At 38.8% G+C, this 19,190-nt stretch overlaps 1 protein-coding gene across 1 annotated transcript; it reads right to left on the bottom strand.

Moving 5' to 3' along the window:
- Positions 1-1,063: 1,063 nt before the first annotated feature.
- Positions 1,064-11,604, bottom strand: DNAJA1 (DnaJ heat shock protein family (Hsp40) member A1). The gene is made up of 9 exons (XM_079112217.1): positions 11,450-11,604; positions 10,189-10,330; positions 9,886-10,063; positions 7,402-7,506; positions 7,043-7,270; positions 3,945-4,059; positions 2,812-2,927; positions 2,409-2,509; positions 1,064-1,703 (listed from the first exon to the last, which is right to left on the bottom strand). The coding sequence occupies exons 2-9, from the start codon at positions 10,318-10,320 to the stop codon at positions 1,485-1,487; spliced, it is 1,194 nt and encodes a 397-aa protein (XP_078968343.1). The 5' UTR covers positions 10,321-10,330; positions 11,450-11,604; the 3' UTR covers positions 1,064-1,484.
- Between the last annotated feature and the right edge of the window lie 7,586 nt (positions 11,605-19,190).

Below are 19,190 nucleotides of genomic sequence, written 5' to 3'. Positions count from 1 at the left end.
TGGGAATAGATCAGTTTTAGTTTTTCAGGTAATTTCAATCGTAGCCAAGATTGAGAACCAGTGCCAAACCAACACTGAAGATTTGGGTATCATTTTTTATCCCAAGTTTTAGATTCTCCTTTTTAGTGTACGAGGGAAACTTTCAGGTTACTTCCAGGTTAGAAATGTTTAAGGTAAAAAGTTCCTACCCTCAGGTTGACTAGTTTTTAAAGCCCCTTTCTCTCAACTCATAACAAGTCAACCCTCCACTTTCACTCCCCACCCATGTTTAATATGAAATGTTAATTATCTTTTAGTAAGTTTGTTACTAATTTTAAGTAAAATGAAGCTATGTATCTTAATTAGAAGCTAATGGTTTCATGATCTGAGGGGGGGGAAAAAAAAAGCCTGTAGTGACACACTGGAAATGCTTTGTAATCAGTGTATTAAGGAGACATTCATACATTTCAAGAATTGCTTAAATTCTGATATCCAGATTTAAGCGTGTGAACATATGATGACTTAAACATACAGTTAAAGCTATTCATCATATTCGCTAGACTACCAACATCAAATTACAGTTACTTTGGAGCATAAGTCAAATGGTTTAAAGTAAGCCTGTAACATACCTAAGGAACACCTTCCTATATTATACATGCAAACTACTTCTCCATGTATAGGTCTCTTCATTTTAATTTCTATGTTATCCAGCTCTGGAATTCACTACGAGGGCTTATCATGGTCCAAAGAGAAGGGAAAATTAATGTAACCAGGACTGGTCAACACAATTTTATATATATATGTGTATGTATATATATATATATATATATATATATATATATATATATTTTTTTTTTTTTTTTTTTTTAAAGATGGCACAATAGAAGGGAATGCAATTCTACAAGTGCAAGCCCTTAAGAAGCAGCATATAATGACAAACACCTTCTTTAGAAAGGTATCATTTCTTTCACTGATACCAGAAGGGAAATTATATGTTATGCCACCTTCAAGTAAGCTGAGGCAATAGAATGCAGAGGCATCACAATGAATCCCACTTAATACAAATAACTAGACAGACCAACACTCCTCTACAAATTAAGTTTTCTTTTTCTGATTGCCAGTTAAATACAGTTTTAATTTTATAGCTTAACAATGAAGGGTCATACACTGAAACCAACACATATACCTAGTATTTCAGTCTAAGTTTGTCCACATACACAGCTGAAATCAATTACAAGGTATGGCCTAAGATGCCAGGGGAACTTTTTTAAAAGTAGTTTTTACAGGTATTAAACAACTTCTTGCACACTGAAGTCATCATACATACAGGGCAAAGTCAGAGCTTTTATATTTGCGTTTATTCTTCATTTAACTTTTAAAACACTACTATAATTGAATATTAAAACAAAAACAATAGCAAGTAGTGAGCATATTATGATTATAGTCCTTCACTTATTCACTACTGCATATAAAATGCCTGCAGTGAGTGTTATTCACTGGCCCCATTAAGAGGTTTGACACTGAACACCACCTCTGGGATGATGTTCATCATCCTCATATGCTTCTCCATTATAATGGCGCCGTCTTTCCTGATTTGGATCAAAGTCCACCAGTTCTACCTGATCCATTTCATCAGTCTCTTCTACTTCCTTCCTCTCAGGTAGGAGTTTTTCCAGCAAAGAGAGTTTGTCAGGAGAGAGAAAGCCATTTTCAGGAAAGTTTACCTACAAAAAGAAATCTCTACTGTTAATTTGATTTCATCAGTAGCCTCTCAAAGTATCATGAATCCATTTTCCCCAGAAAAACATAATTTTTAAATGAATACGCTAAAGGCCAACACTAGAACCAACTAGAACCCTAGTTTAAAAATTATGACAAAAGTCAGGTCATCTTTTTTTCTTGCTGTACCGAGATTAAACCCAGGGTCTTGTGCTAATTGTTAAGGCCAAGTGCTGAGCTATATATCCCAGCCTTCTGAAGAAAAATTTGAGACAGAAGATCTAAGTTGCCCAGACTGGCCTTGAATTTGTGATCTCTTGCCTCAATCTCACAAATAACTCATGAGTTACCTGGCAAAACCAGGTCTTTAAAACAAAACCAAAAATTGTTCCTTCTAGCATTGCTTTACTCAGAGAACAGATGTTTAAAACATAAGAATTCACCTTTGGAAATGTCTAATCCTTAAGAGATTAACAAAACTCTTCTGACTTTAAAAGTTTCTTAGTGATGCAAATAAACCCATCCCCAACTTAATAAATATGCTTAATGTAATAGGAGTAGGTAGTAGTATTAAGAGATCAAGGTATTTCTTTCTATGCAAGGGGGAATATGAATATAAATGTGGCTATTTGGCATTCAGAAAATGTTAATTCTGTACCAGATTTTAATAAGCTAACCATTCTCAAATACCCTTGAGTATTATAACTTACCTTAAACTCAATGATTAGGCGACCCTTTTCATATGGTCTACGATAAATTGGCATACCTTCGTTTAACACACACTTTATATCTCCATGCTTGACAATCTGACCTAAAAACATCAAAGTCAAGTTAAGTATGGTTCTATGTTTACATGGCAAGGAACACAACAAAGGAAATGTCCTAATTGATAGGAGTTAATTTATGTGGCAAAACAATCCTAGTCTCTTCTGTTTATGAATTTTCCAGGGGCAACCAAAAAAGAGGTTAGACCTTTTGGCTTCCTATCAACCCAGGAAATGATATACAATAGAGGAAGGAAAAACACCAGTATCTCCTCCAAGTGCCTCTACTTCTTAGTTATCAGGAGACCAGGAAAACTAGAAGAGAGAAAAACTCATCAAGTTACCATACCTGGATGAGAGGTGATGACTATGGTTCGATTATCAAGAGTGGATATTGGTTTCTGGAATCCACATAATGCTTCCACCAGCTGTATGTCCATACACATGAAAAGGTCTTCTCCTCGTCTGTATCAGTGCAAACATGGCACATATTTACACCTCTCAAACTTCCAATGATTTAAAGTACCATAGTAGGCATTGCTTTCTTCTTTAGTAACAGACGGGGTACCTTTCACATATAGCTGTTCCCCCACCCCCAAATGGAAAAGAGCTAAGAACTGGGAACATCAATTCCTGGATAAGGCTTAAATTAAAAATCCTTCCACACATTCTGGTTACCTGTACCACTTAACATTCCTGAATTGTTTCATTACCTAATTTAAAATCAGGTTTCTTGGGAAAGATCAATTCTCACAAGGATGAGGTTTAAAGAAAGTGAATACAGGGCTGGGTTGTGGCTCAGTGGCAGAGTGCTTGCTTGGCACCTGTGAGGCACTAGATTTGATCATCAGTACCACATAAGAATAAGGGCATTGTATCCATCTATAACTAAAAAATATTTTTAAAAAATACACATCAGGGACAGAGAATATTACAGTGTACAAACTGGAACAGACCTGGGCTGGGTCCTAGATTATTTAGGCTCTGTGAAATTAAGTAATGAGACGACCAATTTCAAGGATAGAAGAATTTCCTTACTGATATATCTAATTCTGAACTTGGCAGCATTTCTCATTATTTTTGAGACACTTGTGAACTATCCCCATGTAATTCATTCTAAACAAGTTCTTTCAGTATTAAATATTTTAAAGTGGTAGACTTGAATTTACTTATACCTAAGCCCAAACTTTTGTTTGCTTTTGTTTCTTTTGAGATGGTTTTAGATAGTTATACTTGAAAGTTTTATGACATTTACCTTAACTGTTTATACAAAGACTGAGGAAAAAATTTTGTCTAGGGATGTTTCCTTCCAGCCACCTGCTACCATTCATGTTCACAGAAAATATCTCCTAATTGATATACACACCTTTCAAGTTTCAGATTAGGATTTTGAGAAGTAATGTTCTAAGGGTAATGGAAAGCTCATTTAAATTAAAACAAATAAAAACCACCAAATACACAAGATGTCATTTGAGTCTTTACCGAGTAAAAACAGCATGGTCCTTCTGATCTAACACAATTATAATATCTCCCGGTTCCAGTCCTGGTTCTTGGTCTCCTTCACCATGGAATGTTATCTTCTGTCCATCTTTCATGCCTAAAAACAAGAGAACAATATGTACTCTTGCTGAATATCCATCCACCACTGAGCTGAGAACTGCAAAATCTATTAACACACACAGATGTGTTTGTGGGTACATGAAAATCTCTGAATGTTAAATTATCACAGAAATGACTAATGACTTTTTTTTTTTTGGCGGTACTGGGGATCGAACTCAGGGCCTTGTGCTTGCAAGGCAAGCACTCTACCAGCTGAGCTATCTCCCCAGCCCTAATGACTTCTTAATTAGAAGAAAACTATCAAACAGAGAACAAACACTAGAAGCAAGCAGACAAGGCTTCAAAGCTCAGAGGTGCTATTTAGTTTTCCGACTACTTTGGGGAACTAAGTTTCAACTTCTTCAAAAAGACACCTACCTCATTAGGGCTGCTGAGAGGATTTAAGCAAAAATGCCTAAACTATCACATTAAAGAAAATGAGAGGGACATCATAAGAGAAAACTCAAGCTATACACAAATTTGCAAAGCAATAAACTGTGCTCCCCCGCAAAATACCTATGCTAGTACCAAACTGGCAAATTACCATTGTAAACAATAAATGTCAACTACTTCTACTGTATCACATTTAAGAACTCTTTTCAAATTACTTACATTAAATCTAACAGTAAATCAACTTTCTTCTCACTACTGTACTATTTACAATAGAGAATCTAGATTAAAAATATTTTAAAAATGTGTATATTGGGTCTGGGAGTGCAGCTTGATGGTAGAGCACTTGCCCAACATATGTAAGCAAGGCTCTGGTTTTGATCCCTCAACACTACAACAACAAAAACTATTGAAGCGGGGGGAGAAGGTTTGCTGTGGTCAATGTCAAAAACACAGGGAAGATGATTTTCCAGCAAGATATTTTTAAAAGATCAGTATTTTTACTGAGATTCTTCTCAACTTCTACTTCTCTGTCCCATATACTTTAGTCCATAAAGGCTATAACAACACCACCAACACAACTTATGTAAGAAAACCTTGTGTTTGCAGATCATACTGCAGCAGTAAACTATTGAACCAATGATTACCAAGGTCACTGAACATAAGCAATTATGATTCCACTTTATAGTATAGTATAGAAAACATTAAACCCATACAAATGCAGTCAGCAGCACAATGCATTTCCATGGATCAATCTAGATTCTATGGTTAATCCATGATTAATATTTTATGTATTACATTTCCACAGGTTCTCCCCACGTTGTTATTCTAAAGCAAAATTAGTACACAAATACTCCAGTATGGACTTAAAACCATAATACCAATCAGTGCTGCACACTGACAAAATTTAATAATCTGTCTTTATATACTAGGCAAAGCAACTCTCATTATACAGGTAAAGCAATTAAATTCAGCTAATTTTTCTTGGCTGCTCTCAATGAAAAGAGCACAGCATTACTTACTTCATTTGCAATCAACGCTCTAAGTGTATACTGCTGTGTTTAAGAGAAGGCATTGAACCAGAAAGGAAAACTCAAAGCACAAGTCCTACTCATCATGGGTCAATTAAATTAATTTGTAAATCAAATTTGTGAAAATATGTCAAAGTTATCTGGCTAAGAAAAATTAAAATTTTCCAATATATGGCACTGAGGGTGAGAGGGGAATATCATGATTTATATGGTAGAATATACTTATACCTTGATATCAGCAGGAGATTGGTCCTTGGATCAGCCTCAAATACCAAAATGAGGATGAAGTACCTTACACAATAAAATGATGCAGCATTTGCATACAACCTCATCTTCCTGCATACTTAATCATGTCTAGATTACTTGTAACACCTAGTACAATGTAAATTGTAACTAGGGCTGGGGATATAGCTCAGTTGGTAGAGTGCTTGCCCTGGGTTCAATCCCCAGCACCGCCAAAAAAAAAAAAAAAGAAATAAGGGGGAAAAAAGTCTATAATTCAGTACAAATACATTCTTCCCCAAACATTTTCAACCCAAGGTTGGCTGAATCTGGAGATGCACAACAGAGGGCAACTTTAATACAGTAGCTACTTAAATTAACATGAGTTGTATAGTATTATGGAAAAATGTTCATAATATTAACAATTTCAGCTTGGTAGGTACAATATTAGTTTCATTTTATAATGGCACTCTCAAAGAGATCATTACCATAATGTTGAGTGTTTCACAAACTTTTTCTCTAGGGTTGCACACATTTCTAAAACAAACATGCATTGCTGTAATACACCTAAAATTTTTAGTTGACAAAATTGAGAAAAATGACAAAATAATTAAATCCTAAAATGCACAAAAATAGTTCAGTAGTTATAACCTAGAGCCCATCAGGTTGAAACTGAGAGGTCTACAGCATAAAATCTGAAAAGCCAGAAAAACAGTAAAGTCATCTAAATCTTTACAAATCAATTAAGAAACAGAACATTGCTACAGGCATGGCAGCACACACCTACAGTCCCAGTTACTCAGAAGACTGAGGCAGGGGGATGGCTTAAGCCAAGTGGTTTGATGCCAGCTTGGGTAACATAGTGAGATGCCTTTCAAAGAGGGGGGAAAAAAAGCGGGGGAGAAGAAAAAGAAATATAGCATAGCATTTTAAAACAATAATGGGCAGAAGAGTTAAATAAGAAGTGGACAATTAAGAACATTTAAACATGCTCCAAAGTTTAAGACATAAATTTGAATGAGACCATTCTTCACTTAAACCCTCTTCTCAAATCCTTAAAAGTATGCAGATCCCTTAATCTAATAATTCTTAAAAAATATAAAAATGGGTATAGAGCTTAAGTATAATTTAATCTTAAAAGGTGAAAGAATTACGGTGCAACGGGAATTAAGTTTGGATGGAACATAATTCAACCATTTAAAGAACCACTTATGCCAGAAAATGACTGTTACACTGAAGGGTTTCAGAATCATAATCTAATTAAGAAAGTGCTTTAGAAATTAATAGTAACTCGCCACAGCACTTAAGATTTCACTCTAGAAGTGGATCAGAACTCACCTTTGTCAATATGAACTTCTAGAATCTTCTTCTCTCGAACTATTTTCCTTCCATTGCAGCTTTTACATCTATCTTTAGGACTGATACGTTCCCCATGGCCCTGGCACTCCATGCACACAGACTGAATTTGCTGAACCATTCCAGGTCCTATCTGATGAATTCTTATTTGCATTCCAGTACCTCGGCAGTTGGGACAGCACTCTACTGCTCCTTTCTTACCACCTCGGCCTTAAGTGTTTAAAAGAAAATTATATGTAAGTTTAGCTGCAGTTATAGTAGTGCATATATACCTGTCAGTTTTAACTATTTACAGTCACAGCTCCATTTTCAGTTATGTAAAGGATGTTAAAAGACTGTACCTTCACATTTGTCACAAATCACATTCTTTTGCAGAGCCAGTTTTCTTGTTGCACCATTATATAAATCTTCTAACGTCACTGAGAGCTGATGCACAACATTTTTACCTAGAACAAAACACTACTCATTAAAAATTCATCTAAATACTATTATCTTGTGTTGAAGGCACTATAAAAAAAAGGTGAAGAATAATGAAAGATGAGCCTTCTAAGGGTCCATCATCAGTTACGTACATACTCATAGAAAGTTATCACATGATTGTCAAATTGTGATATAATTACAGATGAGGAAAACTGGGTCAGAGCATACATAACCTGCCCAAGGACACCCATGTACCATCTCAGAAATAAGGCAATCAAAGATATTACCTCCAAATTAAATGTTTTAATTTTAAAAAATTTCTTTTAGTTGTCAATGGACCTTTATTTATATGTGGTGCTGAGTATCAAACACTCTGCCTTTCATATGCTAGGCAAGTGCTCTATCACTGAGCTACAACCCCAGCCAGGTACATTTCACAAGTAATTCAAACATGTTATTTCTGTGCCAATATCTTCTTTGAAGCTCTGATATTGAGCAACGCAGTCAATTACTTCATCCAAACATTCTTTAGCACAGAAAATTCCTACTAATCAAGATTGGCCAGGGAAGCCAATATTGAGAACCATTGAAATATCAATTCCTACTTCTTCCTGATTCAGTAGGAATAGCACATTTACCACAGGGCCAGCACTGGTTATTTTAAAGGATAAATTTCTCATACCTTTAAAACTGCATTGGCCCAACAGAACCTTCTGCAGCAATGGAAATGTTTTAGTTGTACTGTCCAATAGTACAGCAGCCATTAGTCACAAGTGCTTAGTGGGCACACAATAAAATGTAATAACTACTGCAACTGAAGAATTGTATTTTCTTTTTTGTCCCAAATTTATATTTAAAGATCCTCAGGTGGTCAGAGCTTTCAAAGGAGCGCCACACATCACTTTTATATTAGAACAGGGAGTGGAGGTTTGAGATCACATAAGGACAGTAAGACAACAGAAATGAAACCCTTCACCAATGGTTAATAAGTTTCTAGCTAATGATTCTTCCACAAGGACTTTATCCACCAATGGTATTACCTATGCCTAACTGAAAACAAGTTCTCAAACTCTTTTCTGTACAACATGCCTACTGAACATTTTAACTTCCTAAATAAAGTGTGAAGCACTAACAACTATATCCTTCTGCTCCTACCTTCACCTTTGGATTCTATATCACAAATAGTCCATGTAGTTGGTTTTGGCATGCTGAAAGCCACCTTTCTCACCAACTCTTCTTTTTACAGTACTGGGGACTGAATTGAGGAGTCTTCTACCTCTGTGCTACACCCCCAGCTCTTCTTCAATTTGAGACAGGTTTTTGCCAAGTTGCTCATGTGATGCTCCTGCCTCATACTCCCCAAGTGTCTGAAATTACAGGCATATACCACCACTCCCAGTTCACTTTATGTGGAAAGTACAGGGAAGGAAAAAATAAGTTTCTAGAGTTTGGACAAACGATTGAAGCCACATAGGATTGTAGGATTTTGCCAGTGTTAAATTTTAGGCCAATTCTTTATTTTAAAAAAGATAAATGAAACAAAACAAAACAAAAAAAAAAATCCCAAAACTACAAATACTTTTCTGTAGGACAAACCACCTAATGATTTATAAAACAAGTGATTTAGAGTTCTGATTTTCTTCCTTATAAACTTAACATAATCCTCTCCTTGATGATCCCAAAATAAAAATAACCGAATGAACAATTTCCCAAGCCTTTTTGAACTTTTACAAGATCAAAGTGAAATTTAATGGCTTGCCTATTTATTCTATCAAAAATTTCATCTACTCATCTGCCCTTGTTTGTATAAACTACATATGGAACTAAGTGAGATTGCCTTCTCTTGAGTTGAACACTAATGCTACAAACAATATTTGTACAGCCTACAGACTACTTCTCTGATAAGTAGTCAATGTACATATTTTGAGAAAATAAAGATTAAATAGATAATGGGTTGTATAACATTAATGAGTCCGTGTTTTCAATGCCAGCTCTACTATTTGCTTTGCTGTATGAGTTTGAATAGTTTATTTTTGAACTTCACTCACCTGACTGAAAAAGGTATGTACCATGGGTTCCAGAGCTGGGGAACCAAGCAAGATTTGCAAAAGGGTTTTAAAATTCTGTTACTATGCTTTGTACCCTTATGTTTGGTAACCCAAGGGAGCTGGATATGTCCAAGCAAGGGCTTTAAAAGCACTCATTTGTTACCACTTGATTGGCTTAGCTATTTTTAGTTACACCAAATCTCATTTAAAAAAATACATCAGAAATCAAACAGAAGCAGTTTATGGGTCGGTCTGTAATATTATACAAATCAACAAGCACTTAAAATAAGTGATTTCTTTAAAAAATTCTTCATCAACAGCTACTGTAATTTGCTGCATGTACTAAATTTTTCTTACCTCTTCTTTCTCTCTGCATCCTTCCTCCTCCTCCAAAAAACATATCAAAGATGTCCATGGGGGAGCCAAAACCACCACCTGCTCCACCCTCCTTAATTGCCTGTTCTCCTCCTTTGTCGTACAACTCCCTTTTCTTGGCATCAGAGAGAACTTCATAAGCTTGTGAAATCTGTTTAAACTATTTGAGAAAAAGAAAGTCAATTTTCTTAAAAAAAAAAAAAAAAGTTACAAACGTGACCACTATACTAAACACTCAATTTAGTAATAGAAACATTATACACATTGGCAAAGAATATTACTTGCCTTTTCTCCTTCATTTGGATTCTTATCAGGGTGGTACTTCAAGGCCAGTTTCCTGTAAGCCTTTTTCAATTCTTCCTGGGTGGCATTGGGTTTGACCCCCAAAACATCATAATAAGTGGTTTCTTTCACCATTTTCTACAGCCTGAAATAAAATGCAATTTTAACCAGCTTTCAATTGGTAGTTTTTAATTAGTAAAGTCAGGGCTAGGGCACAGCGACCTGTTCTTTGTCAAATCTGACTTTAAAAACACCACTTCCGCTCAACTTCACAGAAAGTTAACAATTCCTGTGATAATTCTGCTACAAGTTCTAGTAGACAAAATGTAGACGAAAAATCATCGGAGAATTCAAAAGCGTTCTAGCAGCTGGTTCCTTCTCTCCCACACTACAGCTTCCGTACTGACAAGTTAACATGACTGTAATCTGGATTCTTCCGGTCTCCCTTCCCCCGAGGTGGTGACTGACAACAGTAATCCAAGGTTCACTCCTTCGGTTATTATATTTCCACTGTCTTTGTACATTGATAAATGCCATACACCGCCCCCAAGGGACACTGAGGTACACAGGGGTTGAGGGAGGGATTTATGAAACTGGTTCCAGAAAGCAAGCACCCAGTTCGTTACTGGGGAAGGAGCGCTTAACTGTTTTTTTTTTTTTTTTGTCACATTGCTTACAACCTCCCCAATTTCACAGCCTAACCCCTCTCGCCCCTCAGGCCGGCGTAGTTTAATCGTCCTTAGGTTCCCCCTTGCACTTGGTGCCGACCGTGAAGGTTTCCTTCCTTTCTCCCTCCCACCCTGGATCGAAGGGGCGGAGGGGGAAGCCCTGCCCTCAACAAAGAGAGGGAGGGGAGATAGGAGAAGCGAAAGCTGCAGCCTCCGCCCGGCTCCTCTCGCAGCCCCTCGCCCCTGCCTCACTCCTGCGCGTGCGCGCAGAATTGCCCACCCGGAGCGAGCGCGGGTGGAGGGGCGCGGAGGGGCGCGGGGGCGCGCACGGATGGGAAACCTAATGCAGCTCCTTGGAGAGCTTAGGTTAGGCAGGGGAGGTTCAAGAAAGGTCTTGGACTCTCTTCCGGCGACATGAGGATAGGTTGCCGGGGCACCACACCGGCCCTCCCAAGATGGAATTATGAATCTAGGAACCGACAACCCTCCCGCCCACGCGGAGCCAACCGCCTCCCAACTGCGGCTCCATACGGCTTCCTGGTGCCGCTAACAGCATCAGCTAGGAGACTAGGAGAAGCGCGAGGGTTGAAACTCACCGGTGAGCGGGCTGAGGCCGAGTGGGGGAGTGGGAAGGAGCGCGTAACTCTGTGCAGCTCGGGCAGCCGCCGCTCCTCCGCCTCTCACCGAGCGTTCTGGAAAGTTCCGCCCGGCGCGCCGCAGCCGTCGTCTTTTGTAGCCGAGCCCCGACGCGTCACTCGCCGGAAGTCCCGCCCCTTCGGCCCCTGCCACCGCCCCGCGGTTACCCGGCAACGGCGCGGGGGCGCTCGGGCCGGCAAGGGCTGTGCCGAATGGCCTTGTGGGGATGGGCGCAAGCCCGGGTTGCTGAGGCTCATGGAATATTCTCGAGCCTTTTCCTCCACTGCGCGGGCCAGAAAGTACTGATGTCTCCGGCCGGAGCCGGCATGGCGTAGGCCTGGTGCGATTCCGAGGCAACTAGGGGTTTCCAAATCAGTGGGGGAATGGTCACCGCTGGGGAGGACCAGGAAGGGATCGGATCGGGCATAGGGTCCCGGGCAGGAGCTGTGTGCAGAAGGGGAACCTTTTGGAACAAAGCCCTGCACGCAGCCCCCGGCGCCTCCTTCGACCTTTTTGTCGTCTCTAACCGCTGTGGTTCTGAGCCCAGAGGTTCCAGAAACGCGCTGTGCAAGATATGCTGAGCAAGGCGGGCCTTACTTCTGGACCAAGCTCCCAGACTTGGCTCTTGCTCTTTTCCACGCGCAGTCCAAAGCTTCCTAGTTCACCAGACTACGAAGTTGTCGGGGCTCTTAGGCACTCGTTATATCCGTCTCCGACCTTGGTGGCTCCTGGATCTTACTGATTGCTTTGTGTCGATGGCAGGTATCATGGAGCTGAGCTAAACAGGGAATGTTTGGAAAGCCTTGATGCAAACAACTATGGATTCTGGCCAAACTTCCACGCAGTTTGACTACAGAGTAACAGCAGTAAAGGCTGTTAAATTAATTATTCAACCTCACTTTTAAGTCGCACCAATGAAACCAGAAGCTGCAATCTGTAGAGCGAGTCCTTGGGCTTTCAGATATTAGGAGGGGAACATAGTGAGAAATGGAGTGTCTGCCTTATTCAGCAACACAACAAATATATCAGTATCTACCACGAAGAAACTGGAGAGGCAAAGTTAAAAACATCCAATTCGCATGGCTTAGACTTTAGTGGGGAACCAAATGAATCAAAGAACTATAAGAGAAACCATGATAGTCAGTACAGGGAAGGTTCCTGTATTCCCATGGATCAGATAAAGTTTTGCTGTGAAATTGGCAATCGAGGTGAATTTCGAAGAAGGCAGAAGAGTATCTTAGCAATGGACAAAGCACAAGGGAAGACTGAAGTGTGGAATATGTTTTTAGAAAGTTGCAAGCAATTGTAGCCAGAACTCAGGGAACTGGAGTGGTTCAAAGCTAGTTGCGAATGCCTTCACCTCTTGGAATATCATGTCTAGGCTGAGGATTTTGAACCTCACCCTGGAAGCATCCCATGCTACTTCTTCCACCTTACCTCTTAATTTAAACTGTTATTTCATTCACACACAACTTCTTCAGTTTTCCAAACTACTTTTTCACCTCTGTGCTTTTGTTTTGGCTGACAAACACCTAATCTTAGGTGTTAACTTCTCAAGTATCACCTCTGGTATTTTTTTTTTCCCCTTCAACACTTTTAAGTGAAAGTCTAATACTGCCAGGCATCATAATAGGATTGGTAATATAAAAATCCTGTAAGTCACTGGGTGGGGTTGCTCAGTTGACTCTGGAGGATGAGGCAGAAAGGCGGCCAGCCTCAGCAACTTAGGGAGACCATGTCTCAAAAAGGACAGGATGTAGCTCAGTGGTAAAGCATCCCTGGATCCAATTTCCGCAAGAAAAAAAAATTTTTTTTTGGTAAGTCACAGTCCCTGCCTTGAAGAACCAGCCCATAGGGAACCAGAAACATGAAGTGTAGTGTGATAAGTGAAGACTATCAGGTCCAGGAGAAAAGGGAGTCTTGCACCATCCAGTTGAACATCTGAGGCAGACCAGCAAGTGTGAAAACATGAACAATTAGTAGGGAACAATAGTTAAATATTGTCAAAGGTGTTACAGTCCTAAAGTTCCTGCTTTTACTGTAACATGAGCCCTGCATCTGTGAATCTAATGTTGGTTAAGCATTATGAGCCAGGAGTTTTCCCAATATTTGACTATGTCTAGTGTTTCGTAAATATTGTCTGCATTTAGATGACCATTGCTTAGTGTTTGTTTGTGCCTCAGGAACCCAATGAAATTCCCACAACTTTGAGAAAGGTGCAAGTGTGATGTCAGCATAAAAATACCTCAAGACTGCCAACATAAGACTATGATATCTGATGTTGAAAATACGTTTAACATTCACAAGCTCATTTATTGAGAATTCCTCATTTGAACAATACAATAAAGGTCATAAAAATTTTTTTAAAGGGAAAATGTACTTTTTTGCTTGAACTATATGTACAGAGACTGCTTTTGAAGGACACATTGAAATATAATATGCTTGCCCGTCTGGGTGTTGACTGGGTAAAAGGGGATAGAAGGAAGACATTTCACAATATACTATTGTGTAACTTCTGAATTTATGACCCATTTGAATGTAGTACTTGTTCAAAAAATTAGAAAAGCATAACATTCCCTTATGCAAGCTTTGAATTAGTAGTTTGTTGCCCTCACACAGGTGATTCTTAGTTTCTTTAAAAACCATCATTATGTCTTGGGAGGCTGAGGCAGGAGGATCGCAAATTCAAAGTCAGTCTCAGCAACTTAGTGAGACCCTGTCTCAAAATGAAAAAAAAAAGGGGGGGGGGGGTTAAGGCTATGGTTCAGTGGTTAAGCTCCCCTGGGTTCATCCCTGGTACCGAAGGAGGCGGGGAAGCCATCATTAGTGCTGGGGATGTAGCTCAGTGATAAATGTGTAAGCTTAGCATTCACTGAAAAGCACAAAACCCCCAAAATACCCATCATTACGTTTTGACTTCTTTTCTTAATAGATTTCAATGATGTTGAAAACGTGTATTTATGAATACTCTGACTTTTCAGTAATAGAAGTTAACATCGGTAGAGTGCTTGCCTAGCATGTGTGAGTCCTTTGTTTCATCCCCAGCATCTTTTCTGTAAAGGAAAGAAAAAAGAAAAACATTCTTATTTACATAAAATATACAAATATTAGCAATAACCTTATATATGATATTTTTTGTATAGAAGTGGTGGCACATGCCTGTTATCCCAAGGACTTGGGAGGCTGAGCCGGAGGATTGCAAGCTTAAGGCCAGCCTGTGAATCTTACCCCCCAAAAGCAAAAATAAAAAGGACTGGGAATGTACCTCTGTGGTAAAACACCCCTGAGTTCAATTCCTAGTACCTCCAAGGAAAAAGAGAGAGAGAGAAAAGGGATATTACACATGGTGTTTACAATTTGCCTTTTACACTTTATTGTCTATTGTTAGGATAAATAAATTTACCTTGTCATTTTTTGAAAACTTCATAATATGAAATATGACTATTCCTGTTGATGAACATTTCAGCAATTTCCAGTGTTCTACAAACACTTTGTTGTTGCGGTAGTGGGGACTGAAGCCAAGGACAGGGTCTTTCTGTGTTGCCCAGGTTGACCTTGAACTTACTATTCTCCTGCCTTGGCTTCCTGGTTTACTAGGATGACAGGCATATGCCACTGTGCCCAGTTATATTGGCACTTTTAGGGATAGTTGATGTTATTTTCTTTAGTGTATTAGGTTTTCATTTAATGTCTGTGTATCTTTTGGCCATATAAAGTTTAAGAAGGAGATACTTTGCAACTTTCATGGAGGTAACTGGAGGTGACAGTAGACATGGCAGGAGCCAAGTCGTAAGGACTTGGGCACTATACTAAGAAGTTTGAATTTTATATTAAAACTTCTGGAAGATGTTTTGTTTTGTTTTCCTCTGGTGCTGGGGATAGAACCCTGGGCCTCTTTCCATTGAGCCCCCAGCCCAAGTTTTTTTTTTTTTTTTAAACTGCTTAAAACAAAAAAAAAAAAAGGTGAGGGGAAAAAATAACAGAATGAATCAAACAACATTATTGTATGTGGATTTATGATTACACAAATGGTATGCCTTTGCGCTATGTACAGAGAGGCAACATGTATCCCATTTGTTTACAATAAAATAAAAAAAAAGAAAAAAAAAAAGATTAAATTTAGCTCCCCCAAATCAAATAAATACAGAAAAAAATTTCAATTTAAAAAAAAAAAAAAAAAAGGTGAAGAATAGGTCTGAGACTATAGCTCAGTGATATAGCATATGCTTAACATGTGCAAGGCCTTGGGTTCAATCTGTAGCACTAAAAAAGAAGAGAAAAGGGTGAGGGGTATAAAGAGTAATGCATTCTATTTAACCTCTCTAAGTTAAAAATGCACAATTTTATAAAAAAATTTTAAGAAATTAAAAAAAAATGCACAGTTTTCTTCAATGCAGGCAGAGTAATATTCTTTTTAAGGTTCCAGGCCTGTTAGCTGAAAGATGTCAAAGGTAAACATACGTACATTTGGTGTACTTTTTCCTTCCTTTTAAAGAAAAAAATATATGATCTTGTGTGGTGGCATATGTCTGTAATCCTAGCTATTTGGGAGGCTGAGGCAGGAAGACCACAAGTTGGAGACCAGCCTCAGCAACTTAAGTGAGACCCCATCTAAAATAGAAAAGACTGGGGACGTGGTTCAGTGGCAGAATGCTTGCCTAGCATGTGTGAGGCCCTGGGCTCAATTCTTAGGATTGTCAAAAAAAAAAAAAAAAAAAAAAAAAAAAAAAAAAATTAAGTTAGTTATTTTTTGATCCAGGTGCAGTGACCCAAGCCTGTAATCCCAGTGACTCAGGAGTCTAAGGCAGAAGGATGTCAAATTCTAAGTCAGCCTCAGCAATTTAGCAAGACCCTAAGCCATCTAACAAGACCCTATTGTTAAGAAGGTGATCCTCCTGCCTCAACCTCCTGAGTCACTGGAATTACAGGCGTGTTCAACTGTGCCCAGCAACAAAATTATTTTTAAAATCATTTACAAATCTCAGACACTTTATCTGCATAATAGAAACTCTTAAATCACGTTTGGCATCATTTATTTGAATAATTCAATTGATCGTATTTTGTACATATATCTCTTCCAGATAATTATTTTAATTCTGCTCATTTTGCTATCAAATATCTTCTAGGTAAAGTTGGATATTGCATCTGAATTTTCTCTGCAGTTAAATTCTGACACAGAAATGAATGGTTTTGCCCCATAAGCTTTTTTTAAAATTTATTTTTGTTATAGATGGACACAATACCTTTATTTTATTCATTTATTTTTATGTGGTACTGAGGATCGAACCCAGTGCCTCACACATGCTAGGCAAGCGCTCTACCACTGTGCTACAGCCCCAGCCCCCATAAGCTTTTTGTGAGGAAAAAAATTGATAAAAGGAAACTTGTGGCAATAACTTCAATTTATTGTAAGTAATTTCTATGGTGTCCCATAAGTCCATGATATCACACTAATATCTACAAGATTTTTTAAAAATATCTTGCATTTGGCAACCACCTAATTTTGAAGATTGATGTATTGTGAATAAACTCCAATGAAGCAAAGAATAAAACAAAACAAAAAATCCCACCTCAAGCAGTGACCCCAATGCAAGGTCATTTTTTATGATTTATTTTAAAATTAGTATTATTATTTTATGGTACTGGGGATTTAACCCAGGGCTTTGTGCATGCCTAGGTAAGCACTGTACCACTGAACTACATTCTCAGTTCTTTTTTTTTGCAGGGGTAGTAGGGATTGAACTCAGGGGCACTTGACCATTAAGCCACATCCCCAGCCCTATTTTGTATTTTATTTAGAGACTGGGTCTCACTGAGTTGCTTAGTGCCTCACTTTTGCTGAAGCTGGCTTTGAACTCACCATCCTCCTGTCTCAGACTCCTGAGGTGCTGGGAGGGCATGCACCATCATTCCTGACTCAATTCTCAGTTCTTTTAACTTTTTGTTGAGAGAGGGTTTTGCTCAGACTGGCCTTGAACTTGCCCTCTTCCTGCCTAGTCTCCAGAGTAGCTGAGATTACAGGTGAATGCCACTCTTCCCAGCTTCTTTAATGCTTTTGACTAATTTTTAAGTCCTGTCATAGTCTCACATCACCCTGTGGACACACCTTTATCTTTGCATTTATATATACTGTATTGTAAATGTTAAAGGTAATGAAAATGCCTTCTTCCAGAAAAGTTCATAGCCACTTCCAAAGACACACACATACACACCAAAAAAACAAAAAACAAAAAACAAAGACAACTACACACCTCAAGATGCTGTAAACTGAAAGTGTGAAGAATGAAGAAATTTAAAAGACATGATCAGAGACAAAGTAGAGCCAGAGACAAAACTAAAAATGCATGTAGGAATGACCTTCATGTTTACTACAGCTGAACCATGAATTTGTGTTTAAACTGACAACATTATTGGTCCTACAATTCATGGTATATGAAAATAAAAAACAAACCTGTTATTCTGGAGAAGAAAAACTATTCTTGGAAGTAAGATCAGATTGGAATGTCTCCCAGGACTGCCTGTGAAGAGCACATTGTGTTACATGAGGAGCAGTGTCCTTGACAATGTTCCTAACTAGATGACTAGTTCATAGGGATGCTTCTTACAGCCTGATGGCAGCACAACAAAAGGCAATTCACTAGGATAAAGCAATGCTTCTGAGGTGGAGGGCTGGCTTGATGATCAAGGCTCTTAATGTTTTATCTTGAGCACCTAGTACAGTGATTGGCAGATAGCAGGTATCAAAAAGTATTAATCTCTAAAGGAGAAGACCTAGTTTGAAGACTTCCTCTAGGAAGATTCCCATGATTATCAAGACCTGAAGTCCCGTTTCCTCAATCTGTATCCCTTTTGTAACTAGTAAGATGAACTTACTAGGGAATATTTCTTTATTGTTGGATTAAACTACCATTTTAATATTTTAATGCTAAATTTCTGATATTTTCTTCAAATATGGGAGGGAGACCAGTGTTGTTTGTATGTGTGAGCCTACACACATGCTGGTGGTGATAGCATTGGAAAGTACTGTTCTTATCTAACTGAGAGGTCAGCCCTCAGATAACCATGTGTGTTAGATCTAGACTCCTGAATCCAGGATGTTCCTCAGAGCAAAAGCAGGTCTGATAATGGTATCAAAGTTGGCCTTTGCCATCAGTCCCAATGTGAGCGTCATGAAGACCCAACCATAAGTCATAGTAACATTAAAGGGAATTAGTACTGAGCTAGCAGCTACTGATTCAGAGCTCTTTATAGTCCTGTTGGGAGACTGGGGTTGGGATAAGCCCCCAGGATGGAGTTCAGCCATTTTAGCCACCAGAGTTAGAGGCCTAGGGATGGGGCCTAGTGTAAAAGTCGTTCTCAGGTGGTTGTTACTAGTTCTCTTTCTTGACTTTCATCTTCCTCTTGTCACTGACATCACAAAGGCTTTATGGAGTAGGAGGCTGGCCCCTATGTATAGCTTTCAACCTGCCTAGTCATGATGATGGCTTCATCATGAGAAGTGGTGAAGATACTTTTCTGCATTCCTCTTCTGCTGCATAATCTTACCTTTTCCTTGATTCAATAGCAAGGGCACTGTCAGACCTAGGACAGGAAACAGGGAAGGAATATAGGGGTTAAGAGTATGGATTCTGAGGGTTGTGGATGTAGCTCAGTGGTAGAATGTCTGCTTAGCATGCATGAAGTCCTGGGATTGATCTCCCC

The sequence above is a fragment of the Sciurus vulgaris genome, assembly GCF_902686455.1.
Source record: "Sciurus vulgaris genome assembly, chromosome: 15".
Lineage (NCBI taxonomy): Eukaryota > Metazoa > Chordata > Mammalia > Rodentia > Sciuridae > Sciurus > Sciurus vulgaris.
The sequence above is the reverse complement of the archived record's forward strand: the minus strand, read 5'-3'. Positions and strand labels throughout refer to the sequence as shown.

Excerpts from the sequence above, each read along its gene's own strand:
- DNAJA1 (XM_079112217.1), bottom strand. The coding sequence starts at position 10,320 with ATGGTGAAAGAAACCACTTATTATGATGTTTTGGGGGTCAAACCCAAT. Across the intron at positions 4,060-7,042 it reads AGAAGTTCATATTGACAAAG|GCATGAAAGATGGACAGAAG; the intron begins GTGAGTTCTGAT and ends TCTTGTTTTTAG. Across the intron at positions 1,704-2,408 it reads GCCTAATCATTGAGTTTAAG|GTAAACTTTCCTGAAAATGG; the intron begins GTAAGTTATAAT and ends TTCTTTTTGTAG.